Genomic DNA, 25,237 nt, shown 5'->3' with positions numbered 1-25,237 from the left:
TACCTTAATATGAGGTTTTCACAGAAGGATGAGTCCTGCCAGCAGCTTTCACGTTTGCTTACAGTACGGAATGGTTTAGACGATAAACAGTTTAGGTTTCCAGAACCAACGTCAATTGCGTTTTGCTTATCTACAAGGCACTGAGCTCACATAATGGACACACACCTTCTTGTATCACAAAAGTTACATAAATGTATGCACTGTGTCTGCAGTTCTTTGTTTGAACTGCATGCCACTGCCCATCTGACTGACTTAACACTTCTGCGGTGAGAAGTAAAAATATCACATGAAATAACCAAGCTGTTTAAGCAGACAAAGTTCAGAAGCGTAGGATGAAGCCAGCTCTCTTGCTTTCACTGCAGAATCGCGAGTGGCACTCCCACAAGCTGGCTGCGAAGCTGAGGAATTCTGGGAGGAGGACCAGGCCTCCTGGGTTTGTTGCAGTTGCAGTCCAAGCGAACTGGGGGCCAGAGTCTGTCTGATTGAGTAATGCGTAGCGGGGGGGGCAGGGACCCGGCGTGTGGCGCGGACCCTCCCTCCCCTCAGTGCATGATGACGTCGGGCTCGATGTTGAACAGCAGGTCGTCGTTGCCGCGGCGAACCTCCAGCAGCAGACCCGTGTCCTCCGTTAGCGCCTCCTGCAGGTCGCCGGTGCTCGTCAGCGCCCGCCCGTTCAGCTTCACGATGATGTCACCGGCTTTGATCCCGCCCCTGTGGGCCAACAGAGAGCGGCAGGTGAGCAGTCACAGGAGAAGGACAGTGAAATAATGGATTACAATGGAGGGGCAGGGTGCACTAACAATGACCTATACATTTTATCCAAAAATATGAAGAGCAACAGGGAAATAGAAACCCCACATTTTCACAAGTGATCTGTGTCCGCCATTATTAATCCTGTGAAACATAACTTCACTGCAGTTGTAGTCCTTTTTGATTGAATTTTTACACCAAAAGAGCTTTGGCAATGCAAATGTTTTTGCAATTCTTGTAAACATGGATGATTTTCATTAATTTTCACAGATGGCTATGAACTTCATCTACCTTTCTACTGTTATCATGAAAAAATAATGGACAACTTATCAGCAGTGAATTCAACGTAAGATCACTATCTTTTGAACCCAAGTCACGTCAAGTTACACTGTCGCCCAAAGCGCATGCAGGCCCACTAATCAGAAATGCCTTTGAAATGAAGGAACATGTCATGTGAGTTACAAGATTTATAGAAAAGACTCATAAATCTGTCAGGTCCTTTCTTTTAATTCCTACCTCATGTTTTAAGCAGTAACAGGTATGAAGCATTCACATGGAATTGAACTTTTATGGTTGAACGTGTGTAAACTAATGTGACGTGTAGTCTAGCTGAATACAGAACAACACTGGATGCCTGTCTATGTCGCACATAATTTTTGAAAGGTCTGACACACGTCTGTACTTATGTGGAAATAATTGTTTACATCCAACAGGAAAACTGAAATTGAACTTGGCACCACTTTTAAATCATATGCCTTACGACAGAAAATTACACTCAGGTGAAACATCTTTCAATTTAGATTATCTTTGGCATCCTCATTACTTTGATCCAAATAATAACATATTTATCCCACTAGTTCAAAATAGCACTGTCTACATTCATGGCCACGGGCATATCACAAATAGAAAACTATTCCACCCACATCAACACACCCTTCAAGGTGTGCTGATGTGAAATTCAGATCTAGTCCTGTCCATGATTCTTTGAAGCAGGACAATGAACTGAAGGACACGAAACCCTTCATCACATTGTGGACCCTGCCTCTCTCCTGGCGAGGGAAGCGTTTACACAGGGCGGTGTTTGCAGTGTGCCGCACTTACTTCTGGGCAGGGGAGTTGGGCAGCACTTCATGGACGTAGATGCCGCCGCTGACGGCCGGGAAATCAGGATTCTGCTGTTTCAGCTCTTCTGCCAGGCTGCAAGAAATGGCCACGTATATGACACATGGTCAGGAGTGCAGGGGAGGACACAGACATTACTTCTTAGTACTATTATTATTATTATTATTATTATTAGTAGTAGTAGTAGTAGTAGTAGTAGTACTAGTAGTATGAGAACACCCTTGAAGAAAGTGATTAATAATAATCATCATCATCATCAAAATAGTTAAAAATAATGTTAAAATTTATGTTCACGTATATTATGATGTGCATTCATGCTGTAGAATTAAGTGCATCATTCAAAAGAACATTTGGAATCTAAAGTCCTCTTATACAGACCTGGATGTAAACTTATGTGTCTTACTTGCTAAGCTATCTTGATAAGTCACAGTCAAAGACAAGAAAGAAAAATAAAAATCAATTTAATGTAAATGAATGAAAAGTAATTATATAACACATTTTCAGGGCATAAAGTCTAAGTAATGATATGCAGAAAACTCACTTACGTTGGCGTGATTGTAAGCATTCGTATTCCAATAAAACGTTTCTTAATGCCTTTCACCTCTGAAAAACAAACAGGTCCATATTAGCCACAACAGTAAATTAACAGTGAAGACAGCTATCATTTACATTACAATGGTATCAGGGATACCTGACTGACAGTCTTTTTTGTAAGTAGCAATATCAGCACAAAGCAATGCTAGTAATTCTGTCCATAATGCTTATGTTTAGACAAATGCCCAACGTGGGTCGAATTAACCTTATCTGTTTGAAAACGCTGCCACAATACACACATACAGTCTGGAATGTGTTATATGGATATGACAGAAAATACATTAGGACAGAATTACCCTCAGAAAATGTTTCCAAAAAGAGAAAAATCACTTGTACAGGACTACATGTATGTTCTGGGTTAATATTCCATTAGCAATATACTTCCAATGCTTTGGGTTAACTGTAGACGAAAAGCACACACATTAGGCATGTGTATATATCTTTGCACTGCAGCTGGTACAATTCAGAGAGGTTCAACTTGCTCTGTAAGTTAAAGGCATCGGGAGTTGCTCACACAGATTCCAAACATTGCTCCCTGAACCTATTAGCAGACCGCTTGTTAAGTGCCTTCAACCCACAAACCAATGAACACCATAGCCGGCCAGCGGTTGTTAAAACTCCATTGTGAAGCTCATTTCCAAATGTGCAAAGCTTGCTGCCATTAGACCATCGCAGGGGTGAGTTCCTAAACTAATCAGGAGTATAAAGTTTCCAAAATACGTACAAAAAAAAGAACAAAGGAAGCCTCGACCGCTAAAAAAGTTTAAAGCAAAGAAGATTAACTCTTTGTGGATTTATGAATGTTCGTGAGCATAAATCTGCAGAGGCATATGCACAGCGGTAAAGGATTGTATTTCTTCTCTTATGTCGTCACTCAGGTGATTTGTTCCACCTCAGCAGATGCCAATGGAGTAGAATGTCAGACACAGGGCAATGAGGGGAGGTGAACACCATGCAGCCGTTCTGATATCGCAGCCCAGTTAATGACAGTTCTGCAAGGCATCCCTTCATAAAGGGAGCTGCAGACACTGAGCCAAAGGAGTCTCACCTGTATCAGACACCAGAGACTGATGTTTTGGTAAGCGGTAAACTCTCCTTATTAGTCTTTGTTTGACTAAAACCAAGATAAAACAGAGAAGTTGAAGCATACAAAAAGGAGGTGACCCCCCTTGTTCTTGTCTGTCCCACCTTTGAACAGAAACAATCATCATAAAAGATTGTTAGGGCCAAAAATATTAAAGAATGCAGCAGCAGGAATATTCATTTCTTTCGTTTCACTGCAAACTAGTAAGGGCGAATGAAAGCATTTTCAGAGCAATTAATGCTATCTGTCAGACTGACATGCACAGAATCATTTTATTATGTAATTATGCAATAATATGTTACATAACCTATCTATGGTAATATGACAATATAATCTACTAAAACGAAATGCAGTAGTACAATAATATATAATAAAAAATGACAAAATGACAGGGTTTATCCAGGTGATATATGTTCAGGGGTACATCACAGTCAATACCGTAGATCACATTTTAACACTGGCACCTGCAAACCAATATACTTTATGATGGTTCAGTAATGGCGAAAAGTAGCCAGTCCATCTGCCAGTTGAAAAATGCCATTTCCAAGTTAGCTAAATGCTGTGACCAAAAAAAATTCTACAGATGAACATAAAGAAATTTAATGACAAGTCCATACATTTCAGCAAAGGTAAATAATTTTTCCAGCTGTAATCAGGGATGAACAAAAGGGCAACAATACTTAGGAGCTGAGGTTACTCAAATGAAATTCAAGTTATGCGTAAGATCCAAATACAAACTATAATGTTAAATGACCACAAGAAAATTGTATGGGTGTATATTTAGTGTTTCCTGTGAGGTCACTGTTCTTCTTCTTCTTCTTTGAGCGCCTGACACTGGCACCTCCAAATTATCAGTTTACACAGTCAGCTAGCTTGGAAGCTCATACAGAGAGAAAGTCAATAACCTGCTGTGTGGCATTTTCACCCTGCCTTGCTCCTTAAAATGAAGCCAGAACCTAGAGCAAGCCCTTAAGCACTGGCCCAGATCAGCTTGGCTGTTGAGTAGCATTGCTGGCTTTAAGGTGAGGAATACATAAAGAAATCCTATCTTAGTCTAGAGCACAGGGGTTCACTCTGTGATTAACACAGTGGTCCTCTGGTCAGACAAATGCATAACAGTAAAACTAATATTTTTACAGAAATAATTTATTACAGCAATTTAAAATGATGGTGAAAGTACACAATGTAGGCAACATTTTTGACAATGTTTCAATTTGGCGGTAGCAGAATACAGCTACTTGGCCCATCTAGCATTTAGGCAGGAGTAAAATATTAAATTCAATAATATATGTGGCGTGGTATGGTAGGAAAGTGAAAGATATTACTTCATGTCAAAGCGGTATGACTGAGTGTTTGAATAACTTGTTTTTATTACTTGCTTTTGTGAATCAAATACTATCACATGACACGGCGGTGAGAATCTGCACATTCATGTTGCAAAATGTCTCAACCGTTTGGGCAGTGATACCAGGTTTCAAGCTCACAAAATCCCCTTGACCTGTATCATCAACTGAGAATCTTACCTTTGTTTTTTTTGTTGAGGGATTCAGTAAGGAACCGTTTTATTCTGTCAGAGGGTATAGCAAAGGAGATCCCAGCTGTCACCTTCAGAGTATTGATTCCAATCACTTCTCCATCCTAGGGCATTGAAAGAGTTAACTCATTAGCCACAGGATTACAGACATAAGTCTCAGTCATGGTCCTACAACATTAAAACCTAAAAAATACAAAAGGTTAATCTCATAAAGACAGTAAAAAAAAAAACACTTACCAAGTTAACAAGAGGTCCACCTGAATTCCCATACTGCATATAAGGAGAAAAAGAATACATTCAGTATTGCAGCAATGCAGCTTCAATAACCACTTCAAGTTTCCACTAATGCCTTTTCACCAGGAAAATGGAAGAAATCTTGGTCAAAGAAACCCAAGACTTGTACTTTTCTTAATGAAGCATTTCTGTGAACTGCACATTCAGCAGCAGTGGCAGGGGTGATGAAGGACATATAGCTTTCGCACAGGCGAGGGTGTGCTGTGAGCTGTAATTAGCGACGTAATGGATAATGCTCACATTGATGATGGCGTCCGTCTGGATGTAGTCCATGTCCGAGTCGCGCAGTCCCAGCTCCTTGCCGTCCCTCTGCGCCGTGCTGACGATGCCCGTCGTCACGGTGTTCTGCAGGGCAAAGGGGCTGCCTATGGCGACCACGAATTCCCCCGGCCTGAGGTCAGCCGAGTGGCCCAGCAACAGCACCGGCAGCCTTTTCTGTGGAGCGGAGGGAGTGAGAGGGGAATGACTCTTAACCAGAAACACATGGGCAGGGGACTGACAGAGAGAGGGGAGGCATAGAGGGAACAAACCCGGTCACCTTCTCTCCCTTTGACCGGTGGACCTCATCTATGTCAGAGAACCTTTCAGACAGAGAACAGACTTACACACTTCTCATTGCCCTGTCTACTTTGTTTGTATTATCTCAAGATTTCCTTTAATGACATGTGTGACTTGAACAGAAACAATCCCATGAAAATTCCACAGATATAACGGCGCCTCTTGAGGCTGGAAAAAATATGAGCGTTCTATAGTTTCCCTTCTTTCCAGGTGATGGCTGGTGAGAAGAGAAACACAATCACCGAGTGTGTCGCTGTCCTTAAACGGCCTTTAAAAACAGCTCTTTACAGGAAGCGACGCAAATGTTAGCTTTGTCGTATCAAATGTGTTCTGTGAGCCCAAATATTAAGGCAAGTTCGTAAACTACAATGACGTCTCCTCTAAATATCAACACAATCCGTCCGATAAACAGTGGCCAGCTTACCAGCTGTGTTATGGGTGGGAGCCTGTCACTGTCAAGCTTTCAAACTGGAACTGTAGTTAGCTATACTGTGGTGCCAGCTGGCATTGCTGAAATTTCCAAGACTTCCAGGAAAGAGGACAGTAGATACAAAATCGGCCCCTCTCTGTGTCCAACCTCAACACAAACTAGAGGGCCTAATTCAGTCTGTGGACAGGAGGCCAAACACTGGGATTAGTCCATGCCAAGCGAACTCCTTATGTGGTTGAGCTAAATCTCGAAGCAACAACATGTAAACGCTTTCCTGAATTACAATATACTGTAAATAATTCACAACATATAATTCTCTGCAATTATAGATATATAAAGAAATACAACCTATAAATGTCCATTTCTAAGGAGGGCTCTCTTTATATTTTAAAAACCAGAACTGTCGAAATGATTGAAATGTTGTTACATTATTTTTAGAAATATGCTGTATGTTGTTTCAAAGACCAAAGTTTTTGGTAGGTGTTGGTTCAGAGCAGCTGTTGATATTATTCATATGCCATTACAGATCTGATCTACCACATCTATCCAATACTTCTTGCCACTTCTAGACTCACCATACACAGACATTGGGTACGATTTAACAGAAAGCAACAATCCCTGCAATCAGAGGGATCCCCAAGTATAGAAATTGGGATATAAAGCCTCCTCATGACCCAACACAGCTATAGATAACATAAGTCTGACTTACGCAAAACATAAATACCAGTGTTTTACAAGAATGAAAGAATCACCAGCAACATATAGTCAAGAAAAGGATGTCCGTTCTGGAAAATCACTTATAATAATGATGAATAACCCTAGGTATGACATGCCATTGCAGCGTAACATTACTGAGTATGAACAGCACCACTGACAGTATACAGCCTGGTTAAATCATGCTGTGTGTTGTCCTGTGTGTGCGCACGTGTGTTCTTTGAAAAATGGCCACCTGGTGCTCACCTGTGGGTTGACCTTTATGGTGGCTATGTCCGACTTCTTGTCGATGTCTTTGATGGTCGCCTCGTAGACGTCTCCATTGTGGAGCTGCACCTTGAGCTGCTGTCGGCCGGACACGCTGGTGGTGCTCGTCACCACGTGGGCATTGGTGACGATGAGGCCAGTCTCCGACATGATGAAGCCTGATCCGCTGGACAGCGGCACGTTACGGCCGAACAGGGGGTGCCTGCGGGGCACCCGTGTCACTCAGTCACTCAGTAATGGCCACATCGGGGTGTCAACCAATCCCATTCGGATGGGAGTCAAATCAGTCACATCTAGATAGGGGTCAATTCAGTGTTTTTGGATTGAAATCACTGTCTAAGTTTGAGGTCAGATCTGTCACTTAATCACTCAATCACTTAATTGAGACCCCTGAGGCACTGAAGACCACACATGTGCCTTTTTTCCTCACCTTTTATTGTCTTTTGACCCCTTACAGAACTTTCTAAGCCTAACTCCCAAGGTCTGTCAATCAATCCTTATCTGTGGATGGTTTGTTATTTGGGCATGGTGGGTTATTTGTGTTGTATTCTGCCTCATTGGTAAGTCGCTTTGGAAAAAAGCATCTGCTAAATAAATAAATGTAATGTAATGTAAAAGGCACCATTCATAAATGCTGACCTTATGCATGAGCTTATTTCTTTGCTTTGCTAAAGAAGTGGTCATTGCCCTTTATCCCCTTCCACCCCCCCACATCTGCTCAAGCGTAGTGATGGGCACTGGGTGCAGGTGACCAGGATGTGGGTACCAACCATACCTGAGGAAGAGCTCGATATGCACGACCGCCGGAGCAATCTTCTCCACAACATCGGCAATGAAGTTGAATTTGTACCTTGGACTGTTGGGGTGTAGAGGACCTATACTAGCAGAAAGAATTGCTTGTGTTAATAAATGAGATCAGATCAGGTTTCTCTGTAACTAAATGCCTTCTCATTCCCTCAGGTGGAATTTGTGCATTGTCCAGATTGATTGCAGTTATTAGAGTCATTGGTTACATGCTTTCATAATGTTTTAACTCAGGCAATACAAACAAAATGAAAACCTTTATTACATTCCTTTCATTCCAGTCAAATCGTTGTAGCAGGAGGACAAATTAGTCTAAATAAACACTTAAGTCAACACTTAATTTCTTAATTCCTCCAAAACAAATGTAATTAATTTATATTATTATGGCCATCTAACACGTCCCTCTCTCATTTTTTTTCCTAAAAATAGCTGGCTGGATTATAATGATTTCCCTTGCCCTCTCGGGTCCCGAGAAAGTCTTGGCTGTGCTCTGCAGGGGCAATTACTCCTAGTTATTTCCAGAACATGGGTTTTTACAAAGGACCCAAACAGCTTCCCTTTGCAAACCACGGCTTCCTGTGACCAACTTCATGCGCTCATTAAGTCCTAGTCATGCCCTCTAATTTAATGCCTGCAAGGTCCACCAAGCCCCATCACTGCAGCTATTGTTGAACATCGCTAAATAGGAACCAGTAAATAAGGATTACAGTCATTTTTCAGGCTACGTTTCATAACTCGATGCGGAATGCTCTGGCCACTGGAAAACGCTGATCTTGTGACTGCGATTTGTCAATGAAGGAGGATGCGCTTGCCTGGCAATACTGCCACCACTGTGTGGCTTGTCGTGTGCTGCAGATTTCCATAAACACCTTGGGTCGAAAACGGATGATAGCGCCGGCGGCTTGGGTCTGACTCAGTGACCACAGTCGTGCCTCTCGCCGCCCTACACAGGCGATCCTTTCAGGAGCTATGCTGTCCCACATATTTCTCAACCATTCATCAGAGACAATCAACTCACTCTTCTGCCACGGCGGCCGTGAAAATGGAGCGAAAACAAAGCTACAGGCCTATAATAGGGATTTAATTACACCTCTGGTTACTCACTGCACCAGAGCAATTAGCCAGATTGTTTTCTTAACGTGAAAACAAATCTCTAATCTGTTTATTAATGTGTCAGACTTCATTCAACTGTTCCATCCTTCAAAATACAGACAGCATGATTGGTCAAACTCAGTGCAGTAGTATGGGGTCAGCATTCCATGAGGTCTTTGCAATTTGAGCTAACATTGTCCCTCCTGCTCACTCGATCTAAGTGCCATGCAGTTCACCAAATGTGCTTGTACATCACTCACAATGTAAGATACATATGTACACAGCTTTACAGTCCTTTCTGCTCAGATTTTGAAAGGTGAATGGTTACTTCAATTTAGTGGCTACCAACAAAGAATCCTATATATATAATATATATATATATTTGCGAAACCAAAACAGTGATTTTAAACCTACATTCATATATATTCAATGTCGTGCAGTAAGCCTCAGTTTTACTTTTTGGCAACAATGAGGGGTTGAGTAACTCTGAATTATAAAACAATCAATGCCACAATCTTGGCTGTGAGCATGGAAAACGGTCTGACTTCAGTGCAAAGCTGTGAAAATGAGTGGAATATGATAACGGTAATGTTGCCTTGAGTTTCTCTGGCCATTCATTTGCCATCACAAAAGCCACTATATGGCAGCCAAGGCAATCTATCAGGAATAATATGATATCAGACTCAAAATGCATCCCCTGCAGATTCCATCCTTGGCCTTTTGTTGAACTAAAGTTCCAGTTCTGGAACTTCTTAGTTAAACCACTTAAATAAAGACCAAACCTATTCAGCCAAACCAGGAAGGACCATTGGTACCTAGTCCCCCTAGTGATTAGTGGTCACTGATACCAGTTTATGTGGGCAGAGGAATGCTGGTGTTACTGCCAAATTGTGCTAAGGAAGTAGGGACAAAATGAATCTGATTGCTACCGGTTATAATTGCCCTCAAACGGAGTTCATGGATGACTGGAGACTAGATTAGACTGACGCTAAACTCCTTCCAGTCTTCTGTGCTGTTGAAGTTAACCTATATTTACAACAGACCCACAGAGTGGACTGCTGATACCATGGTCACATGGTAAGGTGGTCCTGAAGCCAGAGAAAGATCAAAGACATTCTATTCAGAGTCAAACCACAAAAGATTATGCATTTCCTTTCTTCTGTTGTTCCCTCTTTCCTGTAGTTACACAGGGGTGTGTGGGTGATAATTTTATCACTTCCTCTTTGATTCCTCTTTGGGGGTATCCTGTAATCCTAACTCTTTCACATCTTTGTTTACGTCTCGGCTCCCACTCGAGACCGTATTTTCAATTTGATGGTGAGAGATGACAGAGGGAGGATGAGATGCAACCACTCCAGTTTCCATGGTGATCTATGACTGTGTTAGTTTTAACGCAGGGAATCAGATGTGATGGACCAATCGTTTTTAAAGCTGACCTTTGCCATAATTTGTGCCATCACATACATCAAGAAGAGATGATAGAACTCCTCCAAATCTGATTGGGGGGGGTAACCAGAAGTCTTACTCTATTTCTTTACTGTTGTGTTTCCAGTTATGTCAAATGCCGCTGAGGTGTAAGCAGAGTGTATATGTTTTTGTCACTTAATGACAAAACAGTAAAAAGGATAATTACTGATCCATTATGTTTACAGCAATATCAAACGGCTGGGTTTGGTGTATGATAACAGCCTCTTACTTCCCAAGGATTTACATACAGCTAAGTCTTAGGATAACATCGATTAACAGAACGGAGCTAACTACATAAATACACATTATAAATTAAGCGGATAGTTTATATTAAAGTTTTTATATTAAATTTGATAACACACAATCGTGCCATCATTTGCGTACACAGACTATAAAAAGTGGCAGTGACGTATTATTATTATTATTTTTTTTTTTAATGGACTGTCTATGGTAGACACGCAAGTGATTTACCTGTACCTGGAGAGACATCACAAGGTCCTTTGTGCGCCTGGGTGAGAGAGGTCAGGCCCTGCTGCAGCGCTTTCCTGTTCGCCGCCTTGAGCCGGCACACGTTGCCGTACGTCTTGCCGTCGCTGCCGCACACTTTGTAGCTCTGCTTGCATTGGCACACGCCCTTGGAGAGCCGCTTCCCCGCGGGGTGCTTGCACTCGAGTCCGTCCCCGCACGGCAAGTCCTCTTTGCGCCCGCAGGAGCTCCCTTCGCCCTGGGCGCACACCAGGCAACAGTTACAGCGGTCAGGGACATAGCCACTGGGGCAGCTGGGGCTGGGACACTTGCTAACATCGCAGCGGGACGGGCACTTCGGTCGCGGTTCGGCTGCGACGAAACATTGGATCCAAAGCACGAATGCTGCAAACACAAATATCTGCATCCTCTGCTTCGAAATTGATTCACAGATGTCACAAAAAACAGCTCTGCTAGCGTTGAAAGCAGTTAGGTGTAAGATGCAGCTAAATGATTACCCTAAAGAACATATTTGTTTTGGACTTGTGCTGTACGTTCAGAGAAGTGGTCTAATTTGGAATGAGCGAAGTTTAACGATATTGTTACCGCGAAGCAAGCTCACAGAGCAAATGAAAGAAAATCAAACTTGCAGCGTTGACTGACAGATGCTAAATTAAAAATTTAAAATAAATAAATCAAAATCTAAAAATATATAAACTTAAGAGAAAGAAAATAAAAACGAACGCAAATGAAATTATTTTTTCAAAAAGTAAGCAATGTACAGAAACGGATTGCTTTGCCCGGTATCCTTTATCCGGTATTCCAGTGCAGACAGTCTATTTGTTTGGAGACCTCGAGTAGTGTCTGAGCTCAAACAAAGAAGTGCCGGGGTTTTGGTCCATCCTCTATTCTTCAGCATCAAGAGTTATTTCGTTGATCTGTGTTTGGGTCTGCCTCTTTGGGACCCCTGCTGTCGCCATGACCGTGGCGGAGAGGGTTGGCAAAGTTCAACCCAGCGCGCAGGAGGGGGGTGAACGACGGTCAGCAGCGCTCCAGTTCGCAACGGAACTAAAACTTCCAAACGTAGATGCAACAGCCGGTGTTACCTATGGCGTCAATATCGTTGTTGTATTGGTATTATAGCATTAATCACAGGGTGATTTGACATTTAAAGATTCCATGAGCCAATAAAATATTAGTATTTATTTATGTATTTATGAAGTGTTGAGAATTTTGACGCTATTTGAAAAACTGAGATGGTTTTCTTAGTAGTAATAATCAAGTCATGTATTTCAGTGTCAGAGAAATATTCATGTGAAGCATAGCATTTCAAGCATTTTTTAGGACAAATAATACCTTTTTTGACCTAGTATTAACATATACAGCGTCCTTGATTTATGAACCATTCCTTTTTGTGATTCTGTTGTTTAGGAGAAAGAATTATCCATGCAGAGACATATTATTGAACATCATATCCAAACTTTTTAATGTTCCCCTAGCCTTTCCACAGACACAACTGACAGTTTGTTGAGTATTTGAAAGTGGAGGTGGACCACACTCATCTTAAACCATACAGCAGAGAGGGATGGAGAAAGTGCCTGGTAGGCTCCAAGGTCTATAGTGTTTACACTTGGGATCCCTAGTATTCACAGGTGAACAGATGACTGCCGGCAATGCCAATGTCTGTGGAAGGAAGGTTTAAAAAGACGCAGGCAAACTGCTAATGCGCTACACAATAACAGCAAAATGATGGGTAAGACTAAGACCGAGGCACACAAACACACACGCATACTCTATTTCTTGCATCGCTGTTAGATTTCAGCCTCATTACTCCATCTAGTGGTGAATGGTGTATTTGCAGGGAAAAAGTGAAAAATGTGTTTCCAAGGCATTGTTACACCGCGTGTATCGAACTGTGCGTATATGTACTTAGCAGCGCACATTTCTGTACTCTTTTTCTCTTCACCACAATGCTACATTCCACTCCAGATTGCATTGTAAAAATATACAATGCACAGGGAGAATCCACGAAATCTGTAACTTTGACCTTGCTCATGGCAGACTTTGAAAATGTGTGCGCAGATGTAAAGGATGCCAATGAAATGTAACTTATATGTATGATTTACAATATCAAACTAGGGATAATAGTTTAAAAGTTGAACTAAACACTGTCTGAAGAGAGGTGAGAGTACATAATGTGTATGTTCACACTGGGCTAATGGGCAAGCAATTTGGAATTCTTCTAGCTAAAAAATGTTAAGTTAAAAAACAAAAGCAGGTGATACAACAGAAAGGTACAAGAGTCTTGTAATACTGTTTATTGCATACATGGTTGATCTAGTTTCATCAACACCAAAACGTTATCTCAAATGTCTGGCAAATTCTGCATTACCTATTTGTTTTAGGCAAGTGATAAATCCCTGTCTCAAATTTCCTTTGTCCTGAATCTTGTCTGCAACCTGTTATCCCAACAAGCTTTGACATGGCAAGTAGGTAAAGAGTAGCTCGGGGCCAGGTGTCATCAGGAATGTCACTCTCTCGCTCGCCCCCTCTCATCTTTTCACTCATCTCGCCTCCTCTCGATAGGAGCGGTTTCCCACAGGCCCCCAGGGCACCTCGTGCCACTGTGAAGACTGCTGCAGCGAGCGCAGTGACCGAAATAACATTTATTCACACCTCTATCATTCCCAGTCTCCCTGTGTGTTCCAGTACTGTATGACAAGGCTGCTGCTGTGTTGAGCCCAGAACTGTATCCAGGTTCTGTATCTTGTCAGCTCTAGCAGGTGATTTGGCCTTCAGATGCAGAAGTGACCTTTAGCACATGCTCAGAAGTAAGAGTAGGATACTGTAGTGCATTTTGTACAGTGATACTGTGTAGTAAGGCTACTAGTGTATTGTTCTTTGTCCTAAGCCTGTCTTTGTCCTCAAGTTTGAATGGATGTAAGGAACTGTTACCTTTCATGCATCTTACACCCCATTTTAGTTTGGAAATGTAGTCTTTAACACAAGGGAGAGTTGAAATTAATTGAATCTGTGCCTGAGCAACAGTTGCTGAAATCTGCAAAGGACCATTATGTATATATGCATTTTTAGTGGTACAGTTGTTTCTGTTTCTGTGTATTCTTGTTTCCTGGAATCAAATGCATTTTCATTAATTTGGATGAAATTTTGCTTGCACTTTTTGCTTTTTTTGTTTGAACACAAACGATTTGCCTTTGTCTGCTTGATAGGTCATGACAGACTGGAATAACATGCCAGTCAAAGCGCGTTTGGGAGCACTTAGCATTCCTGTGCCCCCAGGTGAAACGCTTGTGCTCAGTTCCATTTCTCCTCTTTGAAGTGGGCGGGGTCTCTCCCGAGGGGAGAGGGTGAAGGCTTCGGTCTCCTCACCGCGCTCTCCTCGGCAGCGACTCTAACACAACGGCATAGCTTTCCCATAGTGATAAAGTTTGATCGCTTCGATTCAGAGTGGTTGTATGAATGACACATTGGCATTGGTTGTGTTGGCACTGGGAAGTAGGACCATCTGTCTCCGTTGTCTCAGACTGAAGATTCTGTTCTTTTACTGAAGCATCGGCTTGGCTGTGTCATTTGTACGTACCTGTGAGGGTGAATTTGTCTGTGCTGTCTTGTGCAGGTATGAACATAATTCCTTTTACAGCTTAATTTAAGAAGTATGAATGGATGTAGCATTCTGTAGTCAAACATTCTTTTTCTCATACTTTTCATTAGGAGTCTGAGACATTTGAGCATGAAAATGAAGATACTCATAAACATTATTTTCTACCTTTCTGTACTTGGTAAGTATGGCTGCTTTTCAAAGTAAAATACAATTGCTCAAACGTCCAGTTATCTAATTTATTCCAGTTATTTACAGTAGTTATCATATATAGTACTCAGATTCCAACTGGATTTCCAGGATTAAAGGGAAATGATGATTTCTAAGATGCTTTATGACCCAAATGAAAATGAATTCATTGGTGGTCATATGAAAGAAAGTAATTTTTAAAAAGCTGACAGATTGAAATGGGCCTGAAAAGGAGGTCTTATAGGTCTTGGCTTGAAATTACATTTCAGGTTCATGTGGAGAGAGCCTTCAGAGGATTATGGCTGACAAAGAAACTATAGTGAAGATTTCAGCCACTGGAAACTGTGAGTATGTTCACTTAGATATGGCATTGCAGAATGTACATATAAAGATTTTGCAGTCAGAGATTGAAGACATTCAATCCCTTGGTTCAATGTGTCCAGCTGAAATATCGTCACTGTGCTCTTCTGATGCAGGCAAACAGCCATACATACAAGTGCAATTTAGTTACACATCACATGGCATTCTGTGTACAACGTGCAGCCACTTACCAGTGAACCATTCAGTTATATAATGCCATTTAACTACTAGTTTAATAGCCTTAGAAATGCATTAAAGTAGGATGAGACAAGATATTCACCATTTCCAGAGACATCGATGAAAGATAAGAAATAACAGCCAATGGATTGCAAAGTGAAAACAAATGTTTGTCTATGAGAAAGGCATAGCTGCATTATTCCTCTTGTTCTGGAGAATAATTATCTGCCTGTATCTGCAGTAATCCAGTGTTCAGCTGCCATAGACATCCTCCTGCTCATCGATGGTTCTTACAGCATTGGGAAAGGGAGCTTTGAACGCTCTAAACATTTTGCCGTGAAGATGGCGGATGTGTTGGACATCAACCCAGACAGGGTAAGAGGCTGAACATACCAGTTTAGCTTAATAAAAAGTGTGTGTGTAACCATGTTTTCAGTTAGTGTTTGACTGGTCAGGAATGACAACTAAAATCTGATTGTTATGGCTTATGGTTAGGTGAACAATGGAGGTTAGCATAAATATAAAATCTTCACATTGAAAACTGTTGTATCTCGTTGACTTGCTTTACTGATGTCATTCTCTGTACATTTTTTTTGTTCAGGTTCGAATAGGCGCCATACAATACAGCTCTAAACCAAAAATAGAGTTTGCGCTGAATGATTATCCCACACGGGAGGAAGCTAAAGAGGCCATCAAAAATATTCGCTTCCGGTAAGAATTTGTTTAAAAGTGCCCCCAGAGGCCGACAAACTGGCTTTGCTCTGCTGGGGCAGGGGTAGGTTTGTCATCCAGGGTTCCCTCGTTGCACTTATTACACTATGAGTTGTAAGGGTGCCACTGAAATGCTCAGATGACTTCATAGAGACGTGCCTATCCTCCAAACAGCATCTGCCTCCTGGTGCCCATTGGGAATTGTAGTTTGAAATATTGGTAGGTTGGTATGCATGTGCATTTGAGGATCGCATCTGCCATGCCTTGTGTTCCTGTGCAGGTGCAGAGGTTGTCACGTAAACTAGATGTAAAATTCCCCATTACAAAAAGTTGGGAGAAATCGTGGTGGAGGGACACAGAAAAGATATAAATATACCGACAGAGATATCAGAAAGCCACCAGATAATTATGTTATTAAGGTGTTCTAGTGATGATCAAACTGACTGGAATTTTTTTCAACAATTTACTTTTCCTTCCAAGAGGGGGCAGCACAGAGAGCGGGAAAGCCATAAAGCACGTGCTGAGGAAAGGCTTTCCAGGCGGGAGACGTGACACGTCCAGGATCCTCATCATTCTCACCGACGGCAAGTCCCAGGACAACATCAAGGCCTCCGCCGTGTTTGCCCGGAAGAGCGGGATCAAACTGTTTGCGGTGGGGATCAGGCACCCCAAGTGAGCCGGCTTTCCATTGAGTATCACTGTCCTTTTTCATTTTTCACATGAGTATTTCACAGTCACGTCTGCCGTGTTTTCATAAGGCTGTACAGAAGTCTGCACTTCACAAGGATATTCATAAGAGCCACTCATGACCTTTGAAGGTCCTGCTAAGTGGTTGCTGAATGGTTGCATAATTATGGAAATGATGGAATAGTTAGTTATTATCTGTGTAATTATTGTCATCAGAGGTAACGTATGTATGTGGTAATGGAAACTATGTTGCAGCGTGGGAGCCGTATCCCCTGCATTTACATGTAAATGTATTCATTTAACAGATGCTTGTATCCATAGTGACTATAAGTACCTCTATAACTACTTCTACGAACCATAGGTGTAGTGGAGGTTATGTTATTGTTCCTGGCCAGCTGGCGGTCTGTCTGTCTATCTGTCTGTCTGCCTATCTGTGAGCAACTGAAAATAGTTTTGATGGATTTGGGACAAATATGACTGCCTGTTGGACAAGTAGGCCAATGGCTTGGCTTTATGGCCGTTGTGACACCATAATGATAGTACAGTGCTACCAGAGTTTACAAGTGGTCTGCCACCAACCAAAGTTTTGAGAACCGCTGACCGAGGAAATGTGCAAAAGTAAAAGCGGTGACAAGAGCAAGCTCAGATGTTGACCGACGCTGTCGTTCTGTCCGCAGATGGGATGTCCTGCACGCAGTGGCCAGCGAGCCTAGCGATATGTATGTTTTCTTCGCCGAACACTACAACGATGCCGTCAATGGGCTCATCACTACGCTGACCCAGATAGCTGTCTGCAATGACATTCACCCAAGTACGGAGCTGCCGGCCCTGTCAATGTCCAAGTCATAAGCATCAGCCTCTGACACTGCCCCTGATGTCTAATTACCATGCTGCAAGTCACACACTCATGTATAGATATCGATTTTATTGGCTGGTTTTATGATCAACTGATCATAAGTGAGTGGTTTGAGAGAGTGAATCAACTGATTTATGACTTGTTTTTTTTTCACGGCAGCAGAGAGGTGTTAGGCTTGGTGAAGGTTGGGGTCAGGGTGATTTTTACTCCAATGTATAATTTTATTGACTCTTGAATGGCTCTGAGGAGGACATTATTATACCATTCACTGGTCTAACACAGTGGGAGTGTCAGATGATGCTAAGGTGTGTATTTGTGCAACGTCCTCAGGGTGTAGAGTGGAGTCCCGTGCCTGTCTCAGGACCACTGTGGAAGCCCACAAGGTGTACCAGGGGAACCACATGTGCTGGAAGAGGAAAAGCCACACCCTTCATGCCACGCCCATGGCCGGCATATGCCCTTACTACAGGTGACCTCAGAGAGCTCTGAGCTACACAACAGTAATTGGACCATCTCCCATGAATTATGTTTGTACTTTTTCCATTTTACCAATTTTTACTTTTTGCACTCTCTAAAACATTATTAAAGTTATGATTTTAACAATATACCCTTGCATAGCTATGTTCCACAAAGTCATTGTGTTTATCTTTACAAATCCTCACTACGGAAGTGTAAGTAAACAACTACTAAGCACAAGTGTTTTGTTTCCCATGGTTACAGATGGAAACGTACCAACATCACGATGCAAACCCAATGTCACAGGACCCTGTGTCCAGGTAATAACACCGACAATCTGTGCAGTTTTAAACTGTCCAAACAGAAATACCCTACAACCATCATTTCCTTACAGCCAGCTTTTGACATGTACTGTATGTTTCTCTTAATCTCGATATTGATAAGTAAAAAGTTCTGGAAAAAACAGTTAATGAGGAATTTGAAAATGATGTGCATGCACACATGTAGGTGCAACAAAAAATTTCTTCAATGAGAAATCTTGGTTCAAGTAGTCACCATTTTAGATGTCCAGTCTTTCTCAAGTCATGCATACAAGTAATGGGATGGCCGAGCAAACAGAGAAACTGCTTTCATATAAGGCACTACCTGGGGAACCAACTGTAAGCTGTGAGATTACTATTATTAGTATCTGAGAATGAGTGACAGGGAATTGGAGATGTCAAGTGCATGGCAACAGCTCTGTGCAACAAAATATTTTTCTCTGTGTCTTACTTTGTCAAAGAACCACTCTAGGTGCCTTTTAAATTAGCAGTGATCACCTGGCTCTTTGCTGTGCAGGATCACAAGTATGTGGAATGTTCCAGGTGCAGAGTTACCTGCGCTCCATGTGTTTTCTCCCTCTGTCCCGCAGACCCTTGTGACTCCAACCCCTGTCAGAACGGAGGCACCTGCATCACGGAGAGCGTGGAGGACTTCAGCTGCCTCTGTCCTCTGGGGTACGGGGGAGACCAGCACTGTGGTAAACACACACTCACATACGCACGCGTGCACTCGTAGGCATGCACGCACATGGGCACTTCCACACACATACACAAGCACTCACACACACCCACACACACACACACACACACACACACACAACAATCTGTCCTCATTATAGCTGCTCATAAATGGATTATGATGACATTTATTGGTACCTGCACTGAGAGAATTCAAGGCTTACGGACAGAGTAAGAATTGCCTGTGATCTATGAATTTTAAGGATTCTTCTGTGACGTTAAAATAATGTTATGTTTCTTTTCCAGGTGGAAGCAAGCATCTCAGTAAGTTTGTTAATATATATGCAATTTAACTTCCATGCCATTAGATTTCATGAATGGAAGCTATCACTCACATATATGCATGCTACTTTCAGTCCCTCTCCAATCCGAGCATGCTCCGTTTATTTCCTGTGGTTTCTCATATCTGAGCATGCTCTGTTCAGTTCCCGCAGGCCTGGTGGACTGCGCTGTGGACCTGCTCTTCCTGGTCGATGGCTCGTGGAGCATGGGCCTGGAGGACTTCCTCCTGGCCAAGGACTTCATCAAGAGGGTGGCCCAGACCATCTCCACCTCCGCCGCCAAGATCCTGGTGGCCGTGGCCCAGTATGGGGACCAGGTCGTCATGGAGATCCCCATCGGACGCCACAGCAGGCTCTCGGAGCTGATGAGGGCCATCGACGACATCGGTTTCAGAGGGGGGAACGCCATGACAGGGAACGCCCTGAGGCACGTGGCGGAGAACGCCTTCAGGGGCGCGGGGGGATACAGGATGGAGGTGCCCCATGTGTTGGTGCTCCTGTCCAACTCCAAGCCCCGTGACGTGGTGGCGGCAGTGGCGGACGGCGCCCGGCAGAGAGAGATCTTCATCCTGGCGGTGAGCAGCAGCCGGCTGCAGGAGGACATGGCCCGCATTACAGGGGACCCTGACCTGGTCTTCACCTACACACACATACCGGAGCTTCACAGCAAAGTGCAGGAGCTCCGAACCAAGATCTGTGGGATCAACACGCCAGGTGATTAACTCAACCATCTATGCTGGCTGGTCGGTTTAAATCAGCAGTGAACATTGACTTGTCTTTGCTGATTAAGTAGGTTGTAAGGTTGTGCATAAGTTTTCTTCAACATTGTATTACAGTCATGCCCTTTAACATCTGCCTCTCTTTCTACCTCCTCTAGCTTTCCCTCAGCTTCATCTATGTCTTCTTATCCCTTTTTTCTACTTTAATTTCTTCTTCTGTCAGTATTTCCTTTTCCCTGAATGCCTGTTCTTTGGATTCTGCCTGGGGCATTGAAGAGAACTGTTTTACGGCTGGCTGCACATCACCTGGATGTGTGAATACCGCAATGATGACTGAGGTCAACTCAACAGCCACGCCCCCTCCCTCTGTTTTTTCAGGCTGCCACTCCAAATCTCTGGACCTGGTGTTCCTGTTGGACGCGTCCGGCAACGTGGCGCGGCACGACTTTCTGCAGATCAAAGGCTTCGTGCGAGGCGTCATCTCGCAGTTCGACATCGACGCCGACCTCACCCAGGTGGCGCTGGTGATCTACGGGGAGAGGCCCCGCACAGTGTTCGGCCTGAACGCTCTCGACAGCGAGGGGAAGATGAGGAAGGCCGTCAGCCTGGCCCCATACTTGGGCAGGAACGGCCACACGGGGCGGGCCCTGCTCCATGTCCTTGAGGACACGCTGAGCGTCCAGGGCGGGGCCCGGCCCGGGGTCCACAAGGTGGTGGTGGTGATAACGGATGGCCGGAGCGCTGATGATGTCACCATGGCTGCAGACGAGCTGAGGGAGAGCGGGATTACGGTCCTGGCCATGGGCCCCGGCGCTGGCCAATCAGAGGCCCTGCTGAGGATAGCCGGCATCCCTCGGTTCATGATCCCTGTGCCCTCATACGATGACCTGAAGCACTATGCCACCAACTTAGTGAACAAGATCTGCAAAGGTAAGGATCCTATGTCATGTAACATTACAGTGCATTGACTCTCAACTGAGAATTATAGAAAATTGCTGCCAAATATATAACTCATCCGGAAATCCAGATGTGCCATTGGATGCACACACAGAAGATGCTGCTCTTGTCTTTCAACACATACCTTCACCATCCTTCAATTACTATCCCCTAAGTACATAGTCAATTTACAGTGGAATTCAGTCTGTGAGGGAACCAAAGGCCTTTGACTATCATATGGTTTATCAGCATATTGAATAACCTCCAATGCCAGGATGTACACATTTGAAGGTGACTGGCCAGTACATCCTGACTTAGGCACATCCTCACAGGAAGTCATTGCAGGTGTTCTGTCATGTGCAGTAACTGTGTAGGAGGCGTTGCACTGTCCCAGAAGGCCATTCTGCACATTCTGCCCATGCCACCTTGTGTCCCACCTGTGTCCTGTGTGTGTGTCTGCAGACATCCGGCCGTCGGCCAACTTGTGCGTCCCAAACCCGTGTCGGAACGGAGGGGTGTGTGTGCAGGAGAACAGGAGCTACAGCTGCCAGTGTGTGGGCTGGGGGGGTGCGCACTGCGAGAGACGTACGTCAGCAGTTACACCTCGAGCCTGACACTGAGTCAATGGTGTCTGATTAGAGCTAATCCATGTAACAATTTCAGTCATCAGCACTGTTTTCCTTTCCACCCTGGCTAACCAATTCTGTGAGCGCTGAGTTACTGGGAAAGGATGGAGTACTATGTATCAGGTGTACAATCCATAGCTGAACACCATTGTCAGGTGTGAGGCGTGGCATAGTTGTTAGAGAAACAGAAGGTTTCAGGTTCACATCCTGGAAGAGGCACTGTTCTTGCACCCTTACACAAGGCACTGAATCTGTGTTACTTCATTCACACAACCAGGTATATAAATATATGTAATGTAACATGTAATGCTTATCATATAAGACACCCAAGGCTGCTGAGCACACAGATAATCACAAATTGTTTGTTTGATATTGTTCTGCAGGGTTACCCAAGCAAGTCGATCTCTGGCCCTGACATCTTCCTGGGGTATAGACGCTCTCTGGTCTGGGCACCAGACACAAGCCTCATCACTGCATTCTCTTGGCTCTTTTCACACACAGGGTAAAATACAGGGAGTGATTTGTGGTGGAATAGCAAAGGCTGGAATTCTCTTCCTACAGCTGTGGTGTTGCACACCTGCATGTTCCTGCTCACATCAGACCCAAAAAGGAAGAGGCAGGGAATAATTCACAGGGTAACAAGACTCTGGGACGGCTGCATTCTGATTTGTTGACACGCCTCATGTTCATAGCCAGGTCTCGTGGCAGCAGTGGTGGTGATCTATATTGTTTTCACTGCTTTGTGATGTAGACAGATACACATGAGAGCAGACGTGTGTTATCGGCTGTTTCCACTGTAAAGCGAGACGAGTTGTATATCGGATGAATTCCTCTAGAATTCTTGGAACTGAAATGTATAGGAACGGAATGATTAAACCCAGATGAACAAGAGTGTGACTCCAATCTCAAGGACCTCAAAACCAATTGCATTCACTTTGCTACCATGAACTGGCCTATGCAGAATATTCCCAGTGACTGCCATCCAAGTAAAGTTAAATAGTTTGATAAAGCCATTATCAGCATGGCAATTACAAACATACAAACCCTTTTTACAGTGCTCGTCATGGGCCTGGTATATAGTTACCCATATTTTAAATAATATTAGCTAATTTTTAAAAAAAGATCATCACACCACACAGTTACATACAGTAATAAATCAGGTTCTACCTACAGAAAGTTTTGAAAAGGCTTTTTTTTGTGCTCAAAGACCACAGACTGAAAGCAATATCTGTGTGCACACCAACACTGTGAGGATATGCCACCAGTGATTGGCTGTAATCAATCAGAGGTCACAGAGCCAGCCGTTGCAATTAATATGTCAAAATGTGCCCCCTAACTGATCGATAGGACACCCATTCTCTCCCTCATTAAGGGTCACCGCAGCTGACCTTTGGACGGCAGAGTAGTAGAGGGACTTGCTTTTCTCTGCAAATCTGTAGCAATTTCCATTGAATCAATATGTATAATATGCAATAAATCCACCCCGCGTTGTAATGACCAATGGCTTGTAAACAACCATGCACTATTCTCCAAACCAGGCAGATTCTGTTTACAACGTCTTTTTGGTTTGTCTTCGGTAATTTATATTTATCCCTTGACAGTATGGCTGTGCTGCCCTTCAAACTAGCAATGTGTGAATACATTCTAGTACACTGCCGGCATAATATTCTCTGTTTAGTGCGAGCTAAGATCTACCATACAGTAGTGTCTGCATTTTATAATCAGTGAATGAAATGTTTTACAGTAAATCTGTATGCATGTGTTAGCATGCATCCTGGCTAACCCTGGGCATGTTCGTTTATTTTATCATCTCATTATATCAGCTGCAAACCTCTACAGTTCAGTTATGTTCATTTGAAGAGAAGAGAGAAAATGCATTAGACAAACTGGCTCCTAATTGGCTTGTCTTACTCATACTATAATAGTGCTATAGTTGCGGAAGGTTGTTATTAACTGACCTAGTAGGTAGGTATGTGAGTAGAAAGAGAGAAGGCCACACAGCTAAGGGGATGAGTCTTGCTATCTTTTAAAATTCTTTTAATATTTTTATTACATTTGTGAAAATCCAAGTTGTTTTCATTGTGTTTTTTTAACACTTCATGTTTTGTACTGCAACCTTTGTAATAAATAGTTTTTTCTATAACTCCTTTGTCTGGATCACTGTAAACCATTTGCCCAGGAATGTTTGGCTAGCTCAGAGTCTTTCATAGTGAAGGCCTTCCAAAGAAATTCACACAATTTTTTCTACATTGGTTTTCTTACATCACAACTTACCAAGCTTATATTTCAGATATTATTCAACTGGAAATTACTGAGGCAAAAAAGACTAAAGACCTTGGCTCACCTGGAACTGCAACCTTACCACTGTGCCATGCTGCTGCATCTGTGTCCTGTGCCCTGCGTCTGCTATTGAGTCCTGGCACTGAGATCCCTCACACACCCTACTTTCCACAGTAGACCCAGGACAATCTGCAGAGGCACACTTTGTCCTGACACCCTTCTGATCCCCCACACAGAACAGAGAAGAGAAGCTGTTTCTTTCCTTTAAATTTTACAGACTAAATTGCTAATTTCCTGATCCATCTGCAGTCCATCAATGATATGAATCAGTTTGCTAGGTCTCCGTTAAAAGAAAAATAAATCCCAGGGATTCAGTTGGATGTACTAACCATTACCTAAACCCATGCCTAAACTAAGCCATATAAGGGCCATTCGATTGGTATGTCTGACTATTTGTTGTCTGTTGTACTTATTTTCAAATGTTACATCTAAAAACCACAAATTGTAAGCACACTTTAAAGGGTAATTTCAAGGTTGCTGTTATTATGATTTGGTTTTAAGTGACACCTGCTGGCTGTAGATAGAATAGTTTTTTGGATTTTCAGTTGAGTGAACACACTAAACTGAGTCAACATTTTTGTGCATCCAGCCATCCATTACAAAAACAAACAAAAAATCCATCACAGGGAATGTTTAAAGATGTCAATCAACAGACCGCATTTTTGGACTGTGAATGGAAAACAGAGTGTCCCTGCAGATACAAAAAGAACAAACAAACTTCAAAACTGGGCCCATATTCGAACACGGGACCCTGGTGATGAAAGAGAACAGCAGTGCTTATGATACCACCAGAGGGCACTATTTGGATAAAGTGCAAGAGTAATGTGCAAGCTTGCTCTCTTCTTGTGCATCAAATGTTGCTGGAGAGCTCATGAGAGCTGTGAGCATGCCATGCATGGCTATGTAATGGTATGCAAATAATATGAGCTGTGTCTATGTGAGGTTGTGTGGACTTACCTGCCTAATCCAGAATAGCTCTGATGTCACAGGCTCTCATACCTCTTTCCCATACCTCTTATAGGGATCAGTGGTCCTGGTCCCGCTTAA

At 43.1% G+C, this 25,237-nt stretch overlaps 2 protein-coding genes across 3 annotated transcripts; one reads left to right on the top strand and one right to left on the bottom strand.

Annotated features, from left to right (window-relative positions):
* Positions 1–537: 537 nt before the first annotated feature.
* On the bottom strand, positions 538–11,809 carry LOC118769699 (serine protease HTRA3-like). Of its 2 annotated transcripts, XM_036516972.1 has the most exons (10): positions 11,182–11,809; positions 8,123–8,222; positions 7,327–7,549; positions 5,619–5,813; positions 5,322–5,354; positions 5,074–5,188; positions 3,515–3,580; positions 2,418–2,475; positions 1,852–1,947; positions 538–711 (listed from the first exon to the last, which is right to left on the bottom strand). In XM_036516972.1, exons 1-10 carry the CDS (start codon positions 11,600–11,602, stop codon positions 543–545), a joined length of 1,476 nt encoding a protein of 491 aa, XP_036372865.1. In that variant the 5' UTR covers positions 11,603–11,809; the 3' UTR covers positions 538–542. The 2 variants fall into 2 exon arrangements, with proteins under 2 accessions (XP_036372865.1, XP_036372866.1); XM_036516973.1 differs by lacking the exon at positions 3,515–3,580.
* A 344-nt stretch (positions 11,810–12,153) lies between these two features.
* Positions 12,154–25,237, top strand: LOC118769365 (von Willebrand factor A domain-containing protein 2-like). The gene is made up of 13 exons (XM_036516398.1): positions 12,154–12,205; positions 15,253–15,327; positions 15,762–15,895; positions 16,122–16,231; positions 16,712–16,903; positions 17,596–17,723; positions 18,099–18,243; positions 18,495–18,550; positions 19,141–19,248; positions 19,714–20,283; positions 20,667–21,218; positions 21,687–21,809; positions 25,212–25,237. Exons 1-13 carry the CDS (start codon positions 12,154–12,156, stop codon positions 25,235–25,237), a joined length of 2,271 nt encoding a protein of 756 aa, XP_036372291.1.

Source organism: Megalops cyprinoides, chromosome 22, assembly GCF_013368585.1.
Source record: "Megalops cyprinoides isolate fMegCyp1 chromosome 22, fMegCyp1.pri, whole genome shotgun sequence".
Lineage (NCBI taxonomy): Eukaryota > Metazoa > Chordata > Actinopteri > Elopiformes > Megalopidae > Megalops > Megalops cyprinoides.
Note: the sequence above shows the minus strand (reverse complement) of the source record. Positions and strands in the feature narration are given on the sequence as shown.